At 34.8% G+C, this 20,167-nt stretch overlaps 3 protein-coding genes across 5 annotated transcripts; 2 read left to right on the top strand and 1 right to left on the bottom strand.

Moving 5' to 3' along the window:
* Nucleotides 1-64: 64 nt before the first annotated feature.
* hmbsb (hydroxymethylbilane synthase, b) lies at nucleotides 65-9,112 on the bottom strand. Of its 3 annotated transcripts, none has more exons than XM_067451757.1 (14): nucleotides 8,940-9,112; nucleotides 8,155-8,208; nucleotides 7,232-7,304; nucleotides 7,060-7,109; nucleotides 6,855-6,910; nucleotides 5,109-5,186; nucleotides 4,800-4,877; nucleotides 4,076-4,151; nucleotides 3,807-3,920; nucleotides 3,646-3,684; nucleotides 3,438-3,557; nucleotides 1,776-1,829; nucleotides 1,601-1,687; nucleotides 65-1,502 (listed from the first exon to the last, which is right to left on the bottom strand). In XM_067451757.1, the coding sequence occupies exons 1-14, from the start codon at nucleotides 8,961-8,963 to the stop codon at nucleotides 1,323-1,325; spliced, it is 1,083 nt and encodes a 360-aa protein (XP_067307858.1). In that variant the 5' UTR covers nucleotides 8,964-9,112; the 3' UTR covers nucleotides 65-1,322. The 3 variants fall into 3 exon arrangements, with proteins under 3 accessions (XP_067307858.1, XP_067307859.1, XP_067307857.1); XM_067451758.1 differs by having other exon boundaries at nucleotides 8,141-8,208; nucleotides 8,940-9,094; XM_067451756.1 differs by lacking the exon at nucleotides 8,940-9,112 and adding an exon at nucleotides 8,293-8,397.
* A 112-nt stretch (nucleotides 9,113-9,224) lies between these two features.
* Nucleotides 9,225-14,082, top strand: si:dkey-182i3.9 (zinc finger protein 678). Its single transcript, XM_067451755.1, has 5 exons — nucleotides 9,225-9,491; nucleotides 9,783-9,990; nucleotides 10,080-10,183; nucleotides 10,263-10,350; nucleotides 12,347-14,082. Exons 1-5 carry the CDS (start codon nucleotides 9,318-9,320, stop codon nucleotides 13,795-13,797), a joined length of 2,025 nt encoding a protein of 674 aa, XP_067307856.1. The 5' UTR covers nucleotides 9,225-9,317; the 3' UTR covers nucleotides 13,798-14,082.
* A 1,795-nt stretch (nucleotides 14,083-15,877) lies between these two features.
* On the top strand, nucleotides 15,878-18,751 carry LOC137085191 (zinc finger protein 43-like). Its single transcript, XM_067451754.1, has 2 exons — nucleotides 15,878-15,945; nucleotides 17,249-18,751. Exon 2 carries the CDS (start codon nucleotides 17,257-17,259, stop codon nucleotides 18,631-18,633), a length of 1,377 nt encoding a protein of 458 aa, XP_067307855.1. The 5' UTR covers nucleotides 15,878-15,945; nucleotides 17,249-17,256; the 3' UTR covers nucleotides 18,634-18,751.
* Nucleotides 18,752-20,167: the final 1,416 nt, after the last annotated feature.

Genomic DNA, 20,167 nt, shown 5'->3' with positions numbered 1-20,167 from the left:
TACATAAAACTGATAATCTATGTTTGTATTAGAGTAAAAAACTGATAACGTAATGAATTGCTTCTTTATTTATGTTTACATGACATGACGGTGTAACAGGTCTTGAGTAAAACTTGGTATCTACTAGATTCTTACTGTCTAACGCAGTTTGCAAAAAATAGTGTAGTAAGTAAACACATCTGATTCTATACACCTGCATCTACATTGCTTGATTTGGGACTGGCAAATACAGTTAGTAAAACTAAACACATCTAGTCTTGAAACATTTTAAAATGTGCTGTTTCATGTTAGTGTAGATGCCTTCTTTCAAAGCAATTTTTCAGAGTTCAGTTTATCAGCACAACACTCAGAAAATGCCATAAAAATAAACTAAAATGAAAAAGGAAATGTATTTCATGGAATTCAACAGTTTCAATTTCAGTACATTCTAAAAATCTTGCATATGCTCAGATAAAAACAAGTTTAAAATAAAAATCAACATTTAAAATATCACAGCGAATGAATACAGGCTTAGTTTCACCATACAAATATAACAACGAGGATGTCAGCAAATACATTTAGCCAAATAAATAAAGCAACGACTTCATATTTGAGTGGAATAAATGTAAAGGATGAGACAGGGCATACAAACTCAATACAGTTTACATCTCTATCAGACCATGAGCTAACACAAAGAAATTTGGAGAGGTGATCCTTTTTACTTTCCAGGCACTGATGTTAGAGCTGACAAACAAATTAAAGGGTTCAATGACAGCATTTAAGGCATAAAATATTTGAGAATAATTGAAAAACTTTTCATTTTTCATCAAAAATCAGCTGGCCCAATCATTCAAAAACATTTTGTAGTGGTATACATGTTATGTTGTATAACTTCACGTGTACATTAAAACAGTTAGTGAAGATAAAATGTAGATAATACTTCAAGCAGCTTTCGAAAATGTACATCCCAGAATAATTCAAGTTTCAAATTAGCATGTGTCTAGATACAACACACACCATCTTAAAAGGCATGATTGTGTGATTCATGGCTTAATATGAGAGCAAATATGATTTCTGTCTATTAGCTCTCTGTAATGCGGATGTTTTTCACATATATCTTCACTGAATAGCAGAGCCATTATTTTGGCATTATTATTATTATGCATCATCCAAGGCTGTTTTAAGTAGTAACTGCAAAATTGACCCTTGCTAAATGCACAGAAAATATAAAGGTCTATACAGTCTGACACATAAACACTTGTTGACACTGAAATAAAATAATTAAAAAACGTCTGGAAAAGGGGGTGGATGCTCTTCAGCTACTGATTTGGACTATTATATACCTATCTTGCATCATTAAGCTGTCTGGCTACAGTCAGTATCTCTTTGGCCCCTTTGCTGAGCAGCAGATTTCCAAGGTCCACTCCTAACTTCAATGTGGCATCCTGGGCTGTTCCTGACACCTTTAAAGCAGTGATACCCACACGCTGGACCTTCTCATCAACCTTCTCCTGCTCCTCAGTCTGGGAATAATGAGGTTACATATGTTTAGATCAGTGTAAAATTCAAAGAAGCATTCAGAATATAGGAAATTATATCCATATTTTAGTAAATTAAAAACCTGATCGTCTGAGCTGATGCTTGTCTGCATTGTCTCCTTCAAGCTGTCTGAGCCATCAAGACTGTACACTGCCCCAGTCAGGTAGACCTGTAAAAACCAACACAGATCTGTCATTCAGCTGAGACACATTTTCTAGTAGAGTATAAAGTAAAATCAACATGAGGCTCCTCGCTACCTGTGAATCCTTAACTTCAGTGTAAACAGCAACTGGAACACTGCACCCCCCTTCCTAAAAAAAAAAGTTTAAGGCACATGTGCAAATTCTTAGAAATGTATTCTTTGTATTCGTGGTTGGTTTTATATGGTTTTTGAAAACTTTTAAAAAAAATTCCAGAAAGACTTTCTATTTAATGACTTAAAAAATGTCATATGGTGTAATCATTAAAGCTCCACTGTGTGATATTTTCCCCCATCTAGTGGTGAAAAGGTATTTGACCATCCAGTGAATAATAGTTTCTGTTCCTCTTCCTCTCCATTCTGATTTCGTTTTAACTCCTACGGTGGCCAATTTAGTCCAAGATTAACATGGCAATCCCCCTCTTCACATTTGACATGGTGCCATCGAGTGTTAAAACGCGAAAGGCGAAGCTTGAATTTATGGGTATGTCCCTCTTTGGCTAATGTACTTTCAAGATGGAGGGGCAACATGGTGACCAGCAGTCGAACTCCTCACACGTATGTATTTTCAATGGCATATTATAAACTTACAAGAATACTTTATTACTTGAAAGAAGTAAATATACATTAATAAGCACATATATTTTTGAAAGAACTAAGTGTTTTTAGCTAAGAATAAACTAAAAAAAGTTACACAGTGTAGCTTTAAGTTAAAAATGGACAGTCTTTGGGATGTGCTGGAGGAGACTTTACAGATTGTTGGACTGTTGAAGTCTTGCACCTCTTTATAAAAATAAATGCTGTGATGTTATTTCTATCAAGAAGTTCATACATTTTTGGACAAGATCTTGTATTGACAATGCAAGAGTCAAGCACTCTGTAAAATCTCCTCCAGCACAACCCGAAGACTTTCAATAAAATTAAGTCCAGTGCCAATTCATGTGTGAAAATATCATGACAATATCATGATTCATCAGGCTCATACTGTGAAATAATGTTTGACCGCTTAAAAGTTTGGGGTTGGGAAGATATTGGTATGCAAGTTTGTATTCAGAAAGTATGCATTAAACTGATCAAAAGTAAGAGTAGAGACATATAGGGAGGGTCTAAGAAGCGTCTGATTGAGCTCTAAAGTTCCCTAGGTCGTTAATCAGTATATCGTATGCATGAATTAGGGCACTATATAGGGCACATTTGATAAGGACACTAGGGAGCCTAACTCATGTCACATTGCAGTGATGGTGGCAGACAACACCTTTGGTGTACAACGTTACTACTGGTATTAAAGGGATAGTTCATCCAAAAAAAAAAAAAAAAAAACATTTTCTCAAAAAATTGTATTTTGTAAATGGTATCAAATAATAAACAGTTTTCAACAGTTTTTAACATTGATAAGAAATCTAGCTTGAGCAGCAAAAGGAACATGTGACACTGAACATTGGAGTAATGATGCTGAAAATTCAGCTTTGACATCACAGGAATAAATACAATTGTACAATATAGAAGTCATTTTAAATTGCTCTTTTACTGTAATTTTTACTGTTTATATTTGATTAAAAATAAATCCTGCCTTGGTGAGCATGAGCATAAGAGACTTCTTTCAAAAACATAAAAACGAATCTTAATGGACCCAGACTTTTGATTTAGAGTGTATTTATCAATTATCAATTAATGAATTAATCAGGTATGCAGGGTTTTTTTAGTGCAGCAGGATACCTACCAGGTGTTTGAGGAACGCTCTCTCCGCGATACACCTCAACACAGTGTCCGAGTCATTTAATACTGACACCATTTCCAGGATGTCCCGGTCTCGAGCTCTCACCTCGACTGCCAGAGCGCCCTTCAACGGGATAAGTAAGAGAGGTCTGTAAAGCTCAGTTTAATGGACAAACACTCACCGCTGTGCAGAATATTTGAATGTTACCCACCTGTCCAACTGCATACATGCAGTCCTCAGGCCCGAGTATCTGAAACAAAATTATACAAAATATATCAATATGCAGTATAAGCTAACCAGTGCAATAATCAGTAGTGTTGACCTGAGGGAAGACATTGCAGTGCATTATAGGTTAAAGGAAGATAGCGGCACCTGGCTAATGCGGTTCTCCCAGCCCATTCTCCGAAGACCAGCTGCTGCTAATATGATGGCAGAAAAGTCATCCTTTTCATCCAGCTTCTTCAGACGGGTGTTGAGATTACCTCTCTGAAATATGACTGCTAAGGCATAACCTCAAAAAAAACATCAAGTGCTTGTTAACACTGAATACATAATGTACTTGTTTTCTCAATCTACATTCAATTATTACAGTCAGAAAAAGTAAGAGAGAAAAATAATTTCTGCACTGTATTGAAAGATACAATGTCCTTAAATTCCAGGTGGGGAAACCTTTTCTTCAGCTGTGCAGCACGACGAAGAGAACTGGTACCTATAACACTTAAAATATAAAATGTAAATGCATGTATTATATAAGAAAACATGTATTCTGTAAATATATAATACAAAAAAAACAAAAAAAAACATAAAAATATATACACTACCATTAAACAATTTGGGGTCTGCAAAATGTTTTTTTTTAAATAATATTGTATAAAAAAAAGTAATTTAATATTGTGAAATATTAATAAAATACTAATTACTATTTTAATACATTTAAAAAAATCATTTATTCCCGTGATAGCAAAGCTGAATTTTTAGCATCATTACTTCAGTGACACATGATCCTTCAGAAATCATTCTAATATGATGATTTACTGCTCAAGATTTTTATTATTTTATTGTTATATTATCAATGTTGAAAACAGTGTACTGTTTTATATATTTGTGGAAACCATTATATTTTTTGAGGATTTCATTTTTTTTATATAATGTTCAAAAGAACAATTTTTTCAATATAGAATTTTTAAAATTTAAAATAGAAATCTTTTGCTACATTATAAATTACTTTACTGTCATTTTTTATCAATTTAATGCATCCTTGCTGAATAAATGTATTAATTTCATTCAAGTGTATTCAATTTCATTTTCAATGGCAGTGTAAATCATTTAAAACATATAATTCTGTGTACAGGCCACTGCTTTTACCTCTTGCTGGCTAGAGAGTCGAGACGTTTGCCTTTATGTTTAGGGTGCAAGACAACAGCATCGTGGGGGTTTTCTCGTCTTTGAAGAAAGGGAAATGTCAACTCACAATGTTGGCTTTATCATTAAAAGGATTTGCAACAAGCAATACACTGTACATCAGTATTTCCATACATTTGAAAAATTATTTATGAACAATTATGTTGATGTTTGTGGGTAACATGTCAGCTACTTTTAAGATAAAAGACTCTTTAGATGTGGAGGAACATATAAGCACTTCAGAACATAGAGCCACTATTGTGATTTCCTTACTTCAACACGGCTCCAATAGTGAAGCCCACAGGAAGAACAGTAGGCAAGTCTTTCAAAGAGTGCACGACCAGGTCTACTCTATAGAGACACAAATATTACAACAGCATTATTCATACTGAAACATCTGTAGCAATACGAACTTCTGAACATCAGATGCACCAAAAGACCAAAGAACAAATCTGTATGGACACAGCAAAGTACATATGAGCAGGGCTCGACATTAAGCATGTTCATTCACTTGTCCGAGTAAAAAATTAGCTCGTCCGGAAAAGAGTTTAAATTTTTTTTTTGTGTATTGTTGTTAATATAACTTATTCTGAAGCAATATTCTCTCACCAGTGTTCAATCAGCTTTAACATATTTAACCTTTAATAAAGGGCATTTTCCCCTAATCTTATTAAATATAGGGTATGCTTCAGGTTTCATTTAAATTTGATCCATACAAAAAATTAAAATAAGACACAATAGGGCTGATACCAATCAAATTAAATAATTTACATTGACAAATTACAACTGCATTAAATGATGTTAAGAGACTTGTATTTTTAGTATGTTTAAACATGAAACTAAACCACCAGTAGATGACAGCAGTTGAGTCTTAATGAGCGAGTCATTAAGTCATTCATACAAACACTGAATCATTCAGTAACACACACTGTTGCTGTTAGATGCGTTATGGTTCTGCTGTGATCTATTCACAAAAACAGTCAATATTACATCTAAAATGTAAGTGACTAAATGTTAAAGGAACACTCCAACGTTTTTAGAAATAGGGCTTATTCAACTTCTTTCCTACATTTAGATATGAGGGCAAATGCAATTTTTGTTTCAGTGCATGCATTGTCTTAGTTTGGCAGGGTCGCCGCTAGCTTAGCTTAGCATAATGAATGGAATTTTATGTTTCCAGCTAGCATGTCCCGAGTAAAGTGATCAAAAAAAAATAAAACCCACCTAATTACTTCTTGTGGCCTGCGTATTTACGAGTACAAATACCGATGCAGATTAAGACTAGGCGATTTTCTAGGCAGATATGGATTTGGGACTATATCATGGGAAAGCACAGACGAAGCACTGCCATTTGGGCGCAGAGATATCATGCAACACATTGCGATCGCTCAACAGCCAGAGGACATGAGGATGACAGCCGTGATATTTCTGTGCCAAGTAGCAGTGCTTCATCTGTGCTTCCCCATAATATAGTTCCAATTAAATATCTGCCATGGAAATTGCCAAGTCTTAATCTGCATCACTATTTGTACTCGTTGTGAATACGCAAGCCACAACGAGTAATTAGGTGGAGGGTTTTTTGGATCACTTTTACTCGGGACATTACACATTTTACGGGGTATTCAGGAAAACAGCACACTTGGTTGGGTCATGTTGTTTAACTGAATCATATGTTATAAATATAAAAACTCCACATTTTGAATGTTTACTGCAGTTTCTGCTCCTATTTTTGTGATTTCTCCTTGAGATGCACGAACATCAACAGCGCCACCATCAGTTCATTTTATATTATATTATTTTCCACTATCGATCACAACTTATACTAAATTAATGCAGAATCATTCTTGCATTTTGATGATTAACTAGTTATTTTTTTGTTATTGCCGTTTAATCCGCTTGTCCGTCGGGCAAGTAAAATTCTCTTTCACTTGCCCCTTCAAGAAATCCCCTTGTCCCGGACAAGCGTTAATGTCGAACCCTGGATGAGTGACATGAAGAAGTAAAGACTGATGGACTCACTCATTTTTTTCCAAAGCACTCTCCAATTCCTTTGTGAAGAGACTCTTTTCGCCGATCTTTAACACAGAAGTTTAACAATACTTAATTTCTACAAAAACTTTATATACATTAACATTTACAAAACAAAATAATTATGACAGCAATATTACTCAATCAAAAAAAATTTTTTGTTGGAATTTAGATTTTGTTTGAATTTAGAACTTACTTTGGATAAAGCAGTGTCAAGTATTTTATCTCCTGTTGTTGACATCGCCACTGAAACAAAATAAAAGATTGTATGAAGTGGAAATCTGTTTAAACAGTGTAAATATTAACTTAAGCCTTACGTATAAAAACTCAATTACAACTGTTTTGCATATTAGACAATAATCTCTTACCAATTTCAAAATGAACATCAGGGTGTAACTCCTTGAGTTTCTCAACAACACTGTCAGTCTGAATCCGAGCCAGCTGAAAAAAATACAAGTAACAAAAAGGTTCAACAATATTCAATTTTCCCGAAAATATGAGGGTCCTTTAATGATCATCTTCTGGTTGAGGGCTGTAACCAGTTTCTTTAAAAAAAACTATGCAATCTCATACCCAGCGTGGCAAAGACAAAACGTTTATCAAAACCCATCACCACCACACCCAAACAGACTTACAAACTTAACACTTTTCTTACTAAGTGATGATGAGGCAAACTATATATAGTTCTAATATGGAAAGTAAAATTAAAACTTTTACATTGGTACTTTAAAATAAATTAATTTATTTTCCAGTGACAAGCAATAGTAAAAGTTGTGAAACATGTAAATATTTAAACATATTAACATTTATTAAATGGTTAGAAATTCTAACAATATTTTAGATTATCTAATTTGTATGTGTATACTACTTTTCAAAAGTTTGGGATCAGTATGATCATTTTTTAAAACATTAATTTAATTCCTCAAGGATGTATTAAATTGATCAGAACCGCCAAGATAAAGATATTTATAATGTTGCAAAAGTTTTCTATTTCAAATAAATGCTGTTCTTTTAAACTTTCTATTTAATCAAAGAATCTTGATACAAATGTATTACTGTTTCCACAAAAAATATTAAGCAACACCGCTGTTTTCAACATTGATAATAATAAGAAATGTTTCTTGAGGAGCAAATCAGCATATGATTTCTGAAGAATCATGTGACACAGAAGACTGGAGTAACGATGCTGAAAATTCAGCTTTGCCATCACAGGAATGAATTACATTAAATAATGTAATAAATTAAAATAAAATATAGTCTATGTACAATAAACATACATATATTAAAATACCTGGCTTTTTCTGGTGCCAACACGTATCACCCTGCTGACTTTGCCATCACCGTCCTGTAAAATAATATTCCACGCAAAGGTTAGTACTAACAAAAACAGCAAATAGTTCCATTAATTTGCCGGTATTCATGATCTGACCCTAATGTATTTATAAAGTCCATCTGCCATAGTTGTAGTAAGATGAGCTCTTCAGATACTTTGAGTATGAGAAAGCAATGTATAGTGAACATGAAGCTGGATAGTCTTGATGTAGGAGGAGGCACTACGCCTCAGTGCCCTGGCTTCAGTAGATAAGACAATAATGTCTATTCATTGTGTCCGTTAAACACAAGGGAGGGGTAAAAGACTGAGATGTAATTTTTTACAATATTACTAAAACATTTTGGGTTAAGATGGTTCAAGTAATTTCCTATAAACCAATAAATCTAAACCAGAATAACCTTAGCCATTATGCCAAATGAACCATGGTTTCACTAATAAAAAATTAAAAAGTTTTTTTTTTTTTTTTTTACCTTGGCTATTGTAACGTTAGTTAAACCAGTTCCGCTATGGTAACGAGGTAACGTTAGTAGTACAACTGTGGTTTAAACAAATGGTATTCAATCCGCCAAAAACAAACCCAAAACAAAACAACTTATTTTTGTCTACAGTTTTACTATAATAAAATCATGGTTAATTTGGTGTAATGTGTTGGTGAAATTAATTACTAATACTTAATTAATAAATAAATAAATACGGTTAAAGGAATTAGTTAGTGAATGAATGATTCTGAAAACATAACTTACCTGGAGATGTGTCTTTTCCGACATTTTCTAAGATAATCTAAGTGAATTTGATCCAAGTGAAGTTAGTGCTGATCTCGTTGAAACTGCAGTACTTTCTCATTCATGATTGTAAAAGAGAAAATATTTAACGTTAGGTGGGACAAATGTCATTCACAACTGTTACACAGGTTGAATATGACTTCCGCAAAGTGCTGCATTTTGAATTTCAAATTAAAAGTCATCGCATCGACCTGTCACTTTTATTTTGAAGATGTAGTCCTTTCTAGAAACGGAAGTTAACATGAATACAGTAAACGCGGTATTGTTTGTGTTGTCACATCATTCAGTTACTTTAAATATCAAAAATTGCAATTATATTGCAATTTTTGTATGTGAACAATGGTGGAAAATGAATTATTTCGCAAACAAACAGTGTCTATAATGACACTGTTGTCAGAAGCAGCTCGAGACGAAATTCAGAAAGTTTTTGACTGTGATTGTTGCTCATCCCACACTGAAATTGGTTTTGACAGAGATACGATATTGGAAATTAATGAGAAACGATGCAGGCTGGTACGTTTATTTTTTGTTCTGTAAATATTCTGCATGCCATTAGATTTTTATCAAGGGATTTTGTCAGTTAGATCCATCAGATAGTCTGTTCCTGTCCACTGTAGTCTTTTATTTCAAGGTTAAGATATTTCATATGATTAATCAAGTCTTTTTCTGTGTTTAACACTATAATAAGTAACCATATTTCATTCTTCCAAGAAATGTTCAGATCCATCTTGCTAGTTCAAAAACTGAACATTAAGGCAGGGGAAGAAGTCCAGGAAAACAAACCATAGTTAATATCTGTTGCAGGCAAAGCTCACAGCTGTAATGGAGACCTTTACCAACGTGGCTGTTCAAAAAATATGCAAAGTCTTCAGTTACTGCTTTGCTCTTAAACCAACTCAGCTGAAGGGTTCTAAAAGTTACCATGATGGTGTAGTAAAGGAGAAAGAGATGGTGATGGAGCATCTGAAGAAACCAGAAAGAAAACACAATCAAACTGCCAGAAATGTGCCTGGTAAGATGACCTGTATTTTAATTTTATGACATGTTAACAAAATTTAATCCACTAAAATTTTAACTAGTAATTTCTTGCCCTCTTCTCAGATTCTGCAGCTGTTGCTCCATCAGTGTCTCTGGAGAGACCGAATCTGCTCACTGCCTTAACTGAAGATAATGTACAACCACAAGATTCTGTGAAAGGCCAGTTGGTCAGTTCACTCTTAAAATGATGTAACTGTATTGTTTGCCAAAATGCTTGCAACAACGATTGTATTGATTTTCTTTTAGTGTGCAGAGGAGGGTAACATTTCTGAGTTTTGTCCTGAGTCGTCAAATGGTGGAAAAGAGAAGCCAGTGCAAACATTTTTTATAGAAGGTATGTGCTACACACTTTGATATTTATTTGAACTAAGCTAAGATTTTTTTTAAACACTTAAATATATTTGGCATTATTAAATAAAATACTAGAGTAAAAACCTAGAGCTTCTTTAGGCAGCAGACTACGTCAACATTATTGGAACATTGACAAAATATAGCTTCAAAAAGTTTTTATTTTATTTTATTAAACTGATATAATACATTTTTTTGAGTCCACATTGTGTTTAAACCTAGCCTAGAAATCTAGACGCACCCTAGCAGCAGCAAATTTAATCTGCCCGCAAGGGTCGTCTAGCAACTCTCAATACCCTTCTGAGCTGTATTCGCCTAACTCTTGCCGGGCCAATCACATCGTGTATAGAGTCGGTGGGCGGGGCCATAATGACGATGGCCGAGTTGCGTTTGCGTGCTTCAAGTAAACACAGAAACGGGCGAATGGCGGTCTTTCGAATCAACTTTGACCGCGACTCTGGAAGACTTGGAGTTAAGCTTTTCTCTGAGAAAAAAACAAAGAACGGCACTGAAGTCATTCTTAAAAAGGGAAGATGTGTTCAGAGTTTTGCCGACCGGATACGGCGAATGTTTAATTTATCAACAAGCTCTGTTTCACCTTCGTTGCTCTGGTTGGTGGTAGCGCTATCCTATCCCGTGCCGAGGGAGTTTGAAAGACAACCGTTTATCCCGCCCCTCGGATTGAGCCCTGTCAATGGTGAATTTCCAGACCAAACATCTTGATGTGGGTCTGGCTTGTCAGGCTAGTTTAAACCAGTTTCAGTTGTTTATTTTTTTTATCCATTTTTAATACTGTTTTTATGACAGGAGGTATGAATTTTGAGAATATAGAAATTGCTGAAGAAAAGTTCAATTATTTCAACAGCTCTAAAACTACTGATATTTATCAAATGTGTTTATATGAAATGTTTTTCAAACCTGAAATGATGCCATAGTATTTAGCTTTTAAGTTTTTATTATTAAGACACCATTTTAAAAAGTTTTCTGCCACACCAGACATTTTGGGGGTTTAAGATAATAAAACATACAATTATATGTATTGTTTAAAGAACTGTATGTAAGAAATGTATTTCAATTAATCATAAAATTATCCTGATATCTCACTAGACAATAAGAAATCATGTTCATTTCAAATACTTATATCACTGACAACAGTAGTCCGGCCAGGATATTGTCATTTAAAAGTTGTTGTTGCAGTTGAGGGCTGCAACAACAACTTTTAAATGACAATATCCTGGCCGGACTACTGATGTTGATGTTGACATGTTGTGTTTTGGCCTGAAGCTCCCCCCTCTACCTATCTACCAATCACTAAGTCAGTAGTGTTTCTGCATCCGGGCTGCAGCTACAAACGTTCCCGCTGGATCCTGCAGCCTATCTGGCAACCTCAATACACCTGCAGTACCAGTTTTGGCCTCAATCTTACATACACTTCCTTTAAATGTACTAAAAATGTATTCTAGTCTGCCTAACACCTCAAGTACCTCTACTTGGAGTACCTCTAAATACCTATTTATTTTAGATTTAGATTTTTTTTAACTTGAATCTTGAAATAGCCTCACTTTTTTCGCAGTCCATAGCTTTTTTCTTATTTGACTGAAATGTACCAGACAGTTAGTTAGTTACATTTAATCATTTAGCAGACGCTTGTATCCAAAGCGACTTACAAAGAAGGCAGAGCAATAAAAGAAACAAAACAAACAAGGGCAACAAGCTGCAAGTGGTGTTAGAAGTCTCAGTTAATCGAGCACAGTACAAACACACACAAATTTGTGAGCTATTATTACAGTGTATAATTTGAATATATTTTAAAATGTAATCCATTCTTGTAAATTAAATTTTTAGTGTCCTCATGATCCTATTGAAATCTTTGGAATATGCTGATTTGGTAGTCCAGAAATATTTCTTATTATCATCAATGTTGATAGACAAACATACACAATACTTGTAGTAGTAACTGAAAACCTGTTCATGTTTTGCAGTTGAATACATTGCCTCTGTTGAAGACCAGCATCCTAAAGTAAACTCGCAGGCAAAGGAAATCACTACAAAGAAAACCACGAAGACATTATCATTTGACTGTAATGAGTGTGGAAAGAAATGTCTCTGCAGGCACTCACTAAATCAGCACAAATGTGGACATCTAAAAGGGCCTCACAATTGTGAGCAGTGCGGGAAGAAGTTTAAATTCTTAAAAGGATTAGAAAAACATCTACTGCATCACAATTCAGCCGAGAAGAAAGGACTCTGTAAGACGTGCGGGAAAACCTTTGCCAATGTTAAGATGCATGAACGTGTCCACATGGAGGTGAAGCCGTTTCTATGTTCCATATGTGGGCACGGCTTCACCGTAAAGGGGAGTTTACTGGCTCACCAGAGGATCCACACAGGTGAAAAACCATACAGCTGTGAGACATGCGGGAAGCACTTTTCACACTCTGGCAACCTCACCAACCATTTGACTATTCATTTAAATGAGAAACCGTGGAAATGCAGCCTCTGTGAAAAGACATTTAAAACAGAAAAACAAATGAATTTGCACCAGGTTGTGCATACAGGAGAGAAACCCCATATATGTCATGTATGCGGGCAGAAGTTTGGCCATATTACAAACCTTAGAAGGCATCTCCTTGTGCACAGTGGTGTGAAACGGCACGTGTGTGAAATCTGTTCCAAGCAGTTTTATCAGAGCAAATCTCTGAAGAGGCACATGGCAATACACGGAGCTCTGAAGACATTCATGTGTGAAATATGTGGGAAGGGTTTTGTTTTTAACTATGCTTTACAGAAACACTTACTCACACATAGTGAGAAAGCAAATCTGGATGGCAAATCTGGAGATGGGAAGAACTCTTTCCCGTGTGATGTATGTGGAAAATGCTACAGTTCTTCCGCTTTGCTCAGAATGCATGAGAGACTCCACTCAGAAACGGATCCGTACATGTGTAAAATCTGCGGTAAAAGTTACAGCAGCATGTATTCGCTGAAGGAACATGAGAAACTTCATTCAGGGGTGACGCCGTTCAAGTGTGGTGTGTGCGATAAAATTTTTACTCAGAAAATTGGATTGAAAACACATGAGGTTGTTCATACCAAAGCTAAACCGTACAAATGTTCTGTTTGTGGGAGTAAATTTGGACTTCCTTATAGTCTTAGACTGCATATGCGCATTCACTCCGGTGAAAAGCCACACAAGTGCGAAACGTGCGGAATGTGCTTTCGCTTATCTGGAAACTTGAGCCGACACAAGCGGGTACACACTGGCGAGAGGCCGTTCAGCTGTGAGGTCTGCGGGAAAAAGTTTGTACAACTTAGCCATGTAAAGGCACACATGCAAATCCATACAGGTGTGAAACCCTACACATGCCAGAAATGTGGGAAGAAATACGCATACCGTAGAAATTACAATGATCACAAATGTATGCCTGTGTGAAAAATGTTGCTTTTGTTTTGAGCTGAATTTCAGTGACATTCTTTGTTATAATCACATTATATTGGAAATGCACTGACGTTTCAGAATCTGTTAAAGAAAAAAATATGTCAAATAGCAAAGTGTATTTGTTTTACCTTGATTTGTGTTTTTTTAGAAGAAATGCTGGATAAGTGTCAATCAAATTTTCACTAATTAGAGAGATAAATTAATGAGTTGGGTCTGAATTCAAATCATTTTTAGCCATTTATTAATATGCAAAATCAATAGTTGTAGGCCTACAGTATGAATTCGTCATTACATTGTACTCTATGGTATTTTTTTTTTTTTTTTTTTTGGTAGGAAAAACAACTATTGCTGTGGTTAATAGTAATCTTTACTATGAATAAAGCAGATAAATTATAGTTAATAGGTGAATTCTCTAGAGTTTGTTATTACGTTTGACTTTTCCAATGCAAACTACCTTTTTAAATGTCACGTTAAATGACTTTTATTTTGAAATGTTTTCGGGAGTACAGGAACTGACCAATTCATGGACGGTCATGTCAATTTTCCTTGAAACAGGTTCTCAACATTTGCATTTCAAAGCTGATTTTGCATTACACAAAACAGTAAACAAACATATTTATTAAATTAATCAGAAAGGACTCTGAATTTTATAAATAATGTTGTGTATAATAGGTCGAATTTAATTAGTTGACCTGTTAAATTTTTTAAATATAAGTAAAAAAATAAGGTCAATGGCGCATGCATACTTTTAATTTGAAATGTTCATGCATAAATAAGAAAGGGTTTAGCGCAGAGTGCAACTTTTCCAGGGAGTTTGAATTCCAGAAGTATAGTTACGAATGGTTTGGCTTTAACCTGAGAACACTTGTTATGCAAGATCTATTATGATTATGGCGATAATTTATTGCATGTATTCAAACTGCCTTTACAGATTGGACTGCCAAAGCAGTCTAAGTCTTACAGAAATATTATTTTGAAACGGCGTTCTAACGCAATATTCACTATGTCCAGGTATGAGCTTTTTCAGAGTCAAACTACTCATCAAATATTCATCTTATTAATGCCGGACACACCAAAGACATGCAGCTCTTTTGATCCTCATCTCAACATGAAACATAACAGAATCTCGCATGGTAAGAATTTCTGTTTTTAAAAAAGTAATAGTTAGGGATAGCTTGTATCCCCATCAGTCATTATAGATAAATGTTTTCTCTACTGAGTCAAAAACATCATTATATTTCTTGATACATCGTAGTACGGAAGCTTATTGCATTCACTTGAGAAAAAAATCTACTCTGTTTTTCTGAATTAATGACTTAATTATCTCAGAATTATGAGATAATTTTTCATGAATATTTTTTTTGCTCTGTTTTTCTGAATTAATGACTGAGAATTATTAGAATTTTTTCTTGATTTTTTTCTTCTTTTTTTCTGTTTTTCTGAATTAATGAGATCCCTCAAAATCCTGCCAAGAGCTCTATTTTAGCTGGATTGCATGGAAATAAACATGTCCAGCCTTTCAAGTTTAATCCAGTTTTATTTTACTTTGGGTTTGAAACATTGCTGCTGTCTTTATGTAATATAAATGGTATTGTTTTTAGTGCGTCAGTTTTGTGCAGACACCTCAAGAATTTGCCTGTTTCTCCATATCAGATATGGTATGCTTTACGAGCCTGATCTCATGAAAATGCGTATAAATAGTACAAGTGTGCAATCTTGTGGAATGTATACGCCAAAATGAGTTTTGGTGTGTATATGGTACATATGAATAGACAATGTCTCAAACCTAAAGTAAAATAAATCCAGATTAAATTTAAAAAGGCGGGACATGTTTACTTCCATGCAATCCAGCTAAAATAGAGCTCTTGGCAGGACTTTGAGGGATCTCATTAATTCATAAAAACAGAAAAAAGAAAACAAATTCAAGAAAAAATGATCTCGTAATTCTGAGATAATTAAGTCATTAATTCGGAAAAACAGAGTAGATTTTTTTTTTCTCATGTGAATGCAATAAGCTTCCGTATTATAGTGATCACACAGTATTAAACATTTCCATGTAACGTGCACAGGAGAGTAATGAAAGCAGATGTCTTTTGGTGGACAGAGCAGAGGACATTCAAACTGTAGTCATCATCAGTGATGGTAAGGTACAGTTCTCATACTCACATTATTATGTAATTATATATATATATATATATATATATATATATATATATATATATATATATATATATATATATATATATAATTACATACTAACATATATATATATACACACAATATATATGTTATTTTATAAACACTTAAGTACCGCTCATGTTGGTAGTGTATAGTAAAGGTATTTCTGTGTAATGACTGCAATTGTTGCTTTTATTGTGCTGTTTTTTTAAACCACATTTTTTAACCAATATTTTAGCTATTAGGTCATCTATATGCTAGTGTTTTCCTCAAAGTTAACAAACTTCACACACTTAAAATCAACAGTCTTAAAATATTAAATTTATCTTAAAGAAATGGATGACTCGTTCTGCACTTACTCATTTTGTCACTTGTCAGACTCTCTATCCATGCATTATTTTTTAGAAAAATCATGTTAACATTTGAGTATGAAATATGATACAACAGGCATCTATTTGTGCATTTATTTGTGCATCTCAATCATCTCTCTTATCTCTCATTATTGCACTGGATTATATGTTGTGCACCCCCCTCATAATGAAAACTACAGAGCTTTGATCACAAAACTAAGCATTTAAATATCTTACTAAGAACATATAGCGTGACAACTGATATTTATATGCATTTTATAAAAGTAGTCTGCTATACTGTCTGTTTATATAGACCTTATTGATTTGGCTGTTAAAATGTTGATCTTACTTTTTGTCCATATAAATATCAAACTGAGGTGATTTTTTTTTTTCCCCTCCTCATTTATGGACCATATTCTCGCTATATCATACTGTATGAGCATTTTGGTTAAAGGTTGTGACGCCTTTACAGGTCAATATATCATCTCATAGATATACTCCTACTATCTGTTCATCAAAACATTAGCCTGGATGCCAGCCAAACTTAGCCCCGCCCACAACATTTTTGGGTCGGGTGGTTCGTATTCTGACTAGAATTGAGTATGATCACATCAGGCAAACAAAACATTTGAAAACAAGCAGCTTTGTCCATTACAGCAGAAATACTGGAAATAGACCTATATCGTGGAGCCTTTGAATTATGTGCTGACAACAGGGAGCCTTTAAGTCAGAAAGTTTGAGAACCACTGATATAGATGTAGGATATTGCTTTTTTAAATGCCCATTGAAATGTCCCTAACTTCTTTTCCTCCCCCAATTTTTTCATTATCAAATGAAATAAAATGCTTGTCATGAGAAATCATAATACCATATATGTTCAGCACAAATTTGTATTATTGTGTTATTTTTTTCATCAGCTAATGACATGGGCTGTTCTAAAGATCAGGAAGGTGTGTTGCAGATGTCAACCGAGCAACCTGAAAAGCCACAAGGCAAAGAGTCATTTGCATGTGAGCAGTGCGGAAAGGCATTTTCAAAGATGTTTTCTCTTCTGCGGCACAAACGTGTGCATTCAGTCCTAAAGCAGCACTGTTGTGAAAAATGCGGGAAGAAGTTTTCACAATTAAGAGCGCTAGACACTCATCTCCTCAAACACACAGAGAAGTTTGAGAAGAAGAAATTCCCCTGCAGTACGTGCGGGAAGAGCTTCAAGGATCTCGCAGCGCACGCACTGGTCCATGCAGAAGTCAAACCATTTACCTGTGAAATATGCGGACAGGGATTCACAGTCAAAGGAAGTTTATACATGCACCAGAGGGTGCACACAGGCGAAAAACCATATACGTGTGATACCTGTGGGAAGAGTTTCTCTCTGATAGGCACCCTAAACTGTCACAAGAAAATTCATTCAGAGGATAGGCCAATAAAATGCAGCTATTGCAACAAGAGCTTCAAGTGCAAGAGTCATTTGAGGCGACACCTTCCTGTGCACACCGGTGAGAGACGATATACATGTAAAATCTGTGGTAAAACATTTGCGCATCATGAAGCTATGACACGCCACATCCTCATTCACACTGAAGAAAAGCCGTACATCTGTGAGGTGTGTGGTAAAAGATTTCGCCAGAGAAGCAATCTGAAAGTTCATATGCGGGTGCACGAAGAGATGCAATTTAAGTGTGAAATGTGTGGGATTCTATTCCAGCATGAGTTTTTGCTACAGAACCATATGTCAACACACAATCAGACTGAAGATTCAGGAGATAAGAGCAATGGCCAGTTTCCGAAGTCCAGCTCTGCCATTAAAATGCAGCCACATTCAGACAACAGCAAACTGTTTACATGCAAAATGTGTGAGAAGAGCTACAGTAACATTTATAATCTCCGCATACACGAGAAGCTTCACTCGGGGGAGACCCCATTCATGTGTGAGATCTGCGGTAAGGCCTATGCACTTAGGAAGTCCTTAAAAACGCACATGTTGTGCCATTCAGGAGAAAGACCTTACAAATGCATAGTGTGCGGGAAAGCGTTCAAGTGGTCTGGCTCTCTGAAAATGCATATGAAGACTCATACTGATGAAAAAACGTACAAATGTGAGACTTGTGGAAAGACCTTTCGCTTGTATGGAAATTTAAAGCGCCATAAGCATGTCCATACTGGGGAAAAGACATTGCGAGATCCCGACCATGTTAAAGCACATATGCAAATCCAAAGAGTGAAACCTTACAAATGCCAGAAGTGTGGGAAGAATTATGTATATCTTAGACATTACAATGATCACAGATGCAAACCTGTGTAAAAAAGATGTTGTAGGAATATTGTAATATTTCCTAGGCAAATGTTTCCATTATGAAAATGTTAAAATTAAACATTGTGCTGTGTTTTTAATCATTCAGACTTATATCAAGTGATTTGATGCATATTATCAGGATACTTTCATAGAGTGATTGTTATGTACATTTTGCCATGGTTATGGAAAACTTTTTATTTCAAATTTTATATTGTGGAAATTGTTTTCCAGGTCTGAGAAAGTCATTGAAAATAATTAGATCTTTAACTTTATAAACATTTTTTAAAGTGACTCTAAATGTTAGATAAGTATTGTTCTGATATAAATTATTTAATCACTTGTCTTGTGAAGATGCTTGCGAATAGATGTTGTTTTATGCTTTTTAAAGAATATTCAAAAAGATTATGATTCCTTAATCTAAATGATTCCTCAAAGAATTTATCTGATGAAAGTATTTTAAAAAACCTTATCCAGTCATCACAAAATACAGAAAAGGCAATGGTCAAAAAATGTTCATTGCTCCTTGTTATTAAAAATGATATCTGAATTAATAAAATTTAATAAAAACTTGTTAGTAAACCATTGAAATTAAACATGAAAATCAAAAGTAAAATGTAAATATAGCTGCAAGCAGCCATTATCGGGGCCAAGCGCAAAGAAGAAGACAAGACATGCCAGCATGGCTGGAAGTCTCAAGCCAACTGCAACAATGAGCCATTAAGGACCTATTAAGTTGATTTTAGGCAAAATAGCAGTCAAATTTTAAATACAGTCAATAATAATGGTTTAATGGTTTATCACTTTCGACCAATAGGTGTCACTGTTACGAAACTGATGTGGTTTAGTCAGATTGAGATGACAATGACACATGCAAAGTTTGGTGTCAATATGTCAAAGCATTGCAGAGATACAGCCTCAAGAGTAATTTTTGCATCATGGCTCAACTCTGTTGCAGTGGTATATGAAAACTGTTTTGTCTATCAATCCGAAATCCATAACTATTTGTCAGCAGGGTCTGAAGACGATACGGATCAATTTTGGTGAAAATCGGACAAACGGTCTAGGATGAGTTTGAAAAAGTAGATTTTTAACAAATAACAAGATGGAGCACAGATATGTTTGCAAAATATGGCAAAATTGGTATCTATCTTCTCGGCATGAGCCAATGAATGTATTATGACCAGTCTCATTACAATAGGCTAATTTAATCAAAAGTTATTAGCATTTTTGTACATTTTATTACAACTTTTGACCACAAGGTGGCGCTGCCCCGAAACTTTTTGAATATGTTCGGGACATAGAGCGGAAGACACATACCGAGTTTTGTAATGATACACTAGTGCATTCTTAAATTATAGCATTAGCATTTTAAACCGTAATACTGCATTGAAGTCAATGGGAATTTCATGTTTTGTTTTATTATAGCGCCACCAAGAGGCACAATCCCACCAATTTTTTTATGTGTCCTCGTAGTGAGCCCATACATATGTGTGTCAAGTTTGGTGAAAATATTTCATTTTGTTTTGGAGTTATAGACATTTAT

The sequence above is a fragment of the Pseudorasbora parva genome, chromosome 8 (assembly GCF_024679245.1).
Source record: "Pseudorasbora parva isolate DD20220531a chromosome 8, ASM2467924v1, whole genome shotgun sequence".
NCBI lineage: Eukaryota > Metazoa > Chordata > Actinopteri > Cypriniformes > Gobionidae > Pseudorasbora > Pseudorasbora parva.
Note: the sequence above shows the minus strand (reverse complement) of the source record. Positions and strands in the feature narration are given on the sequence as shown.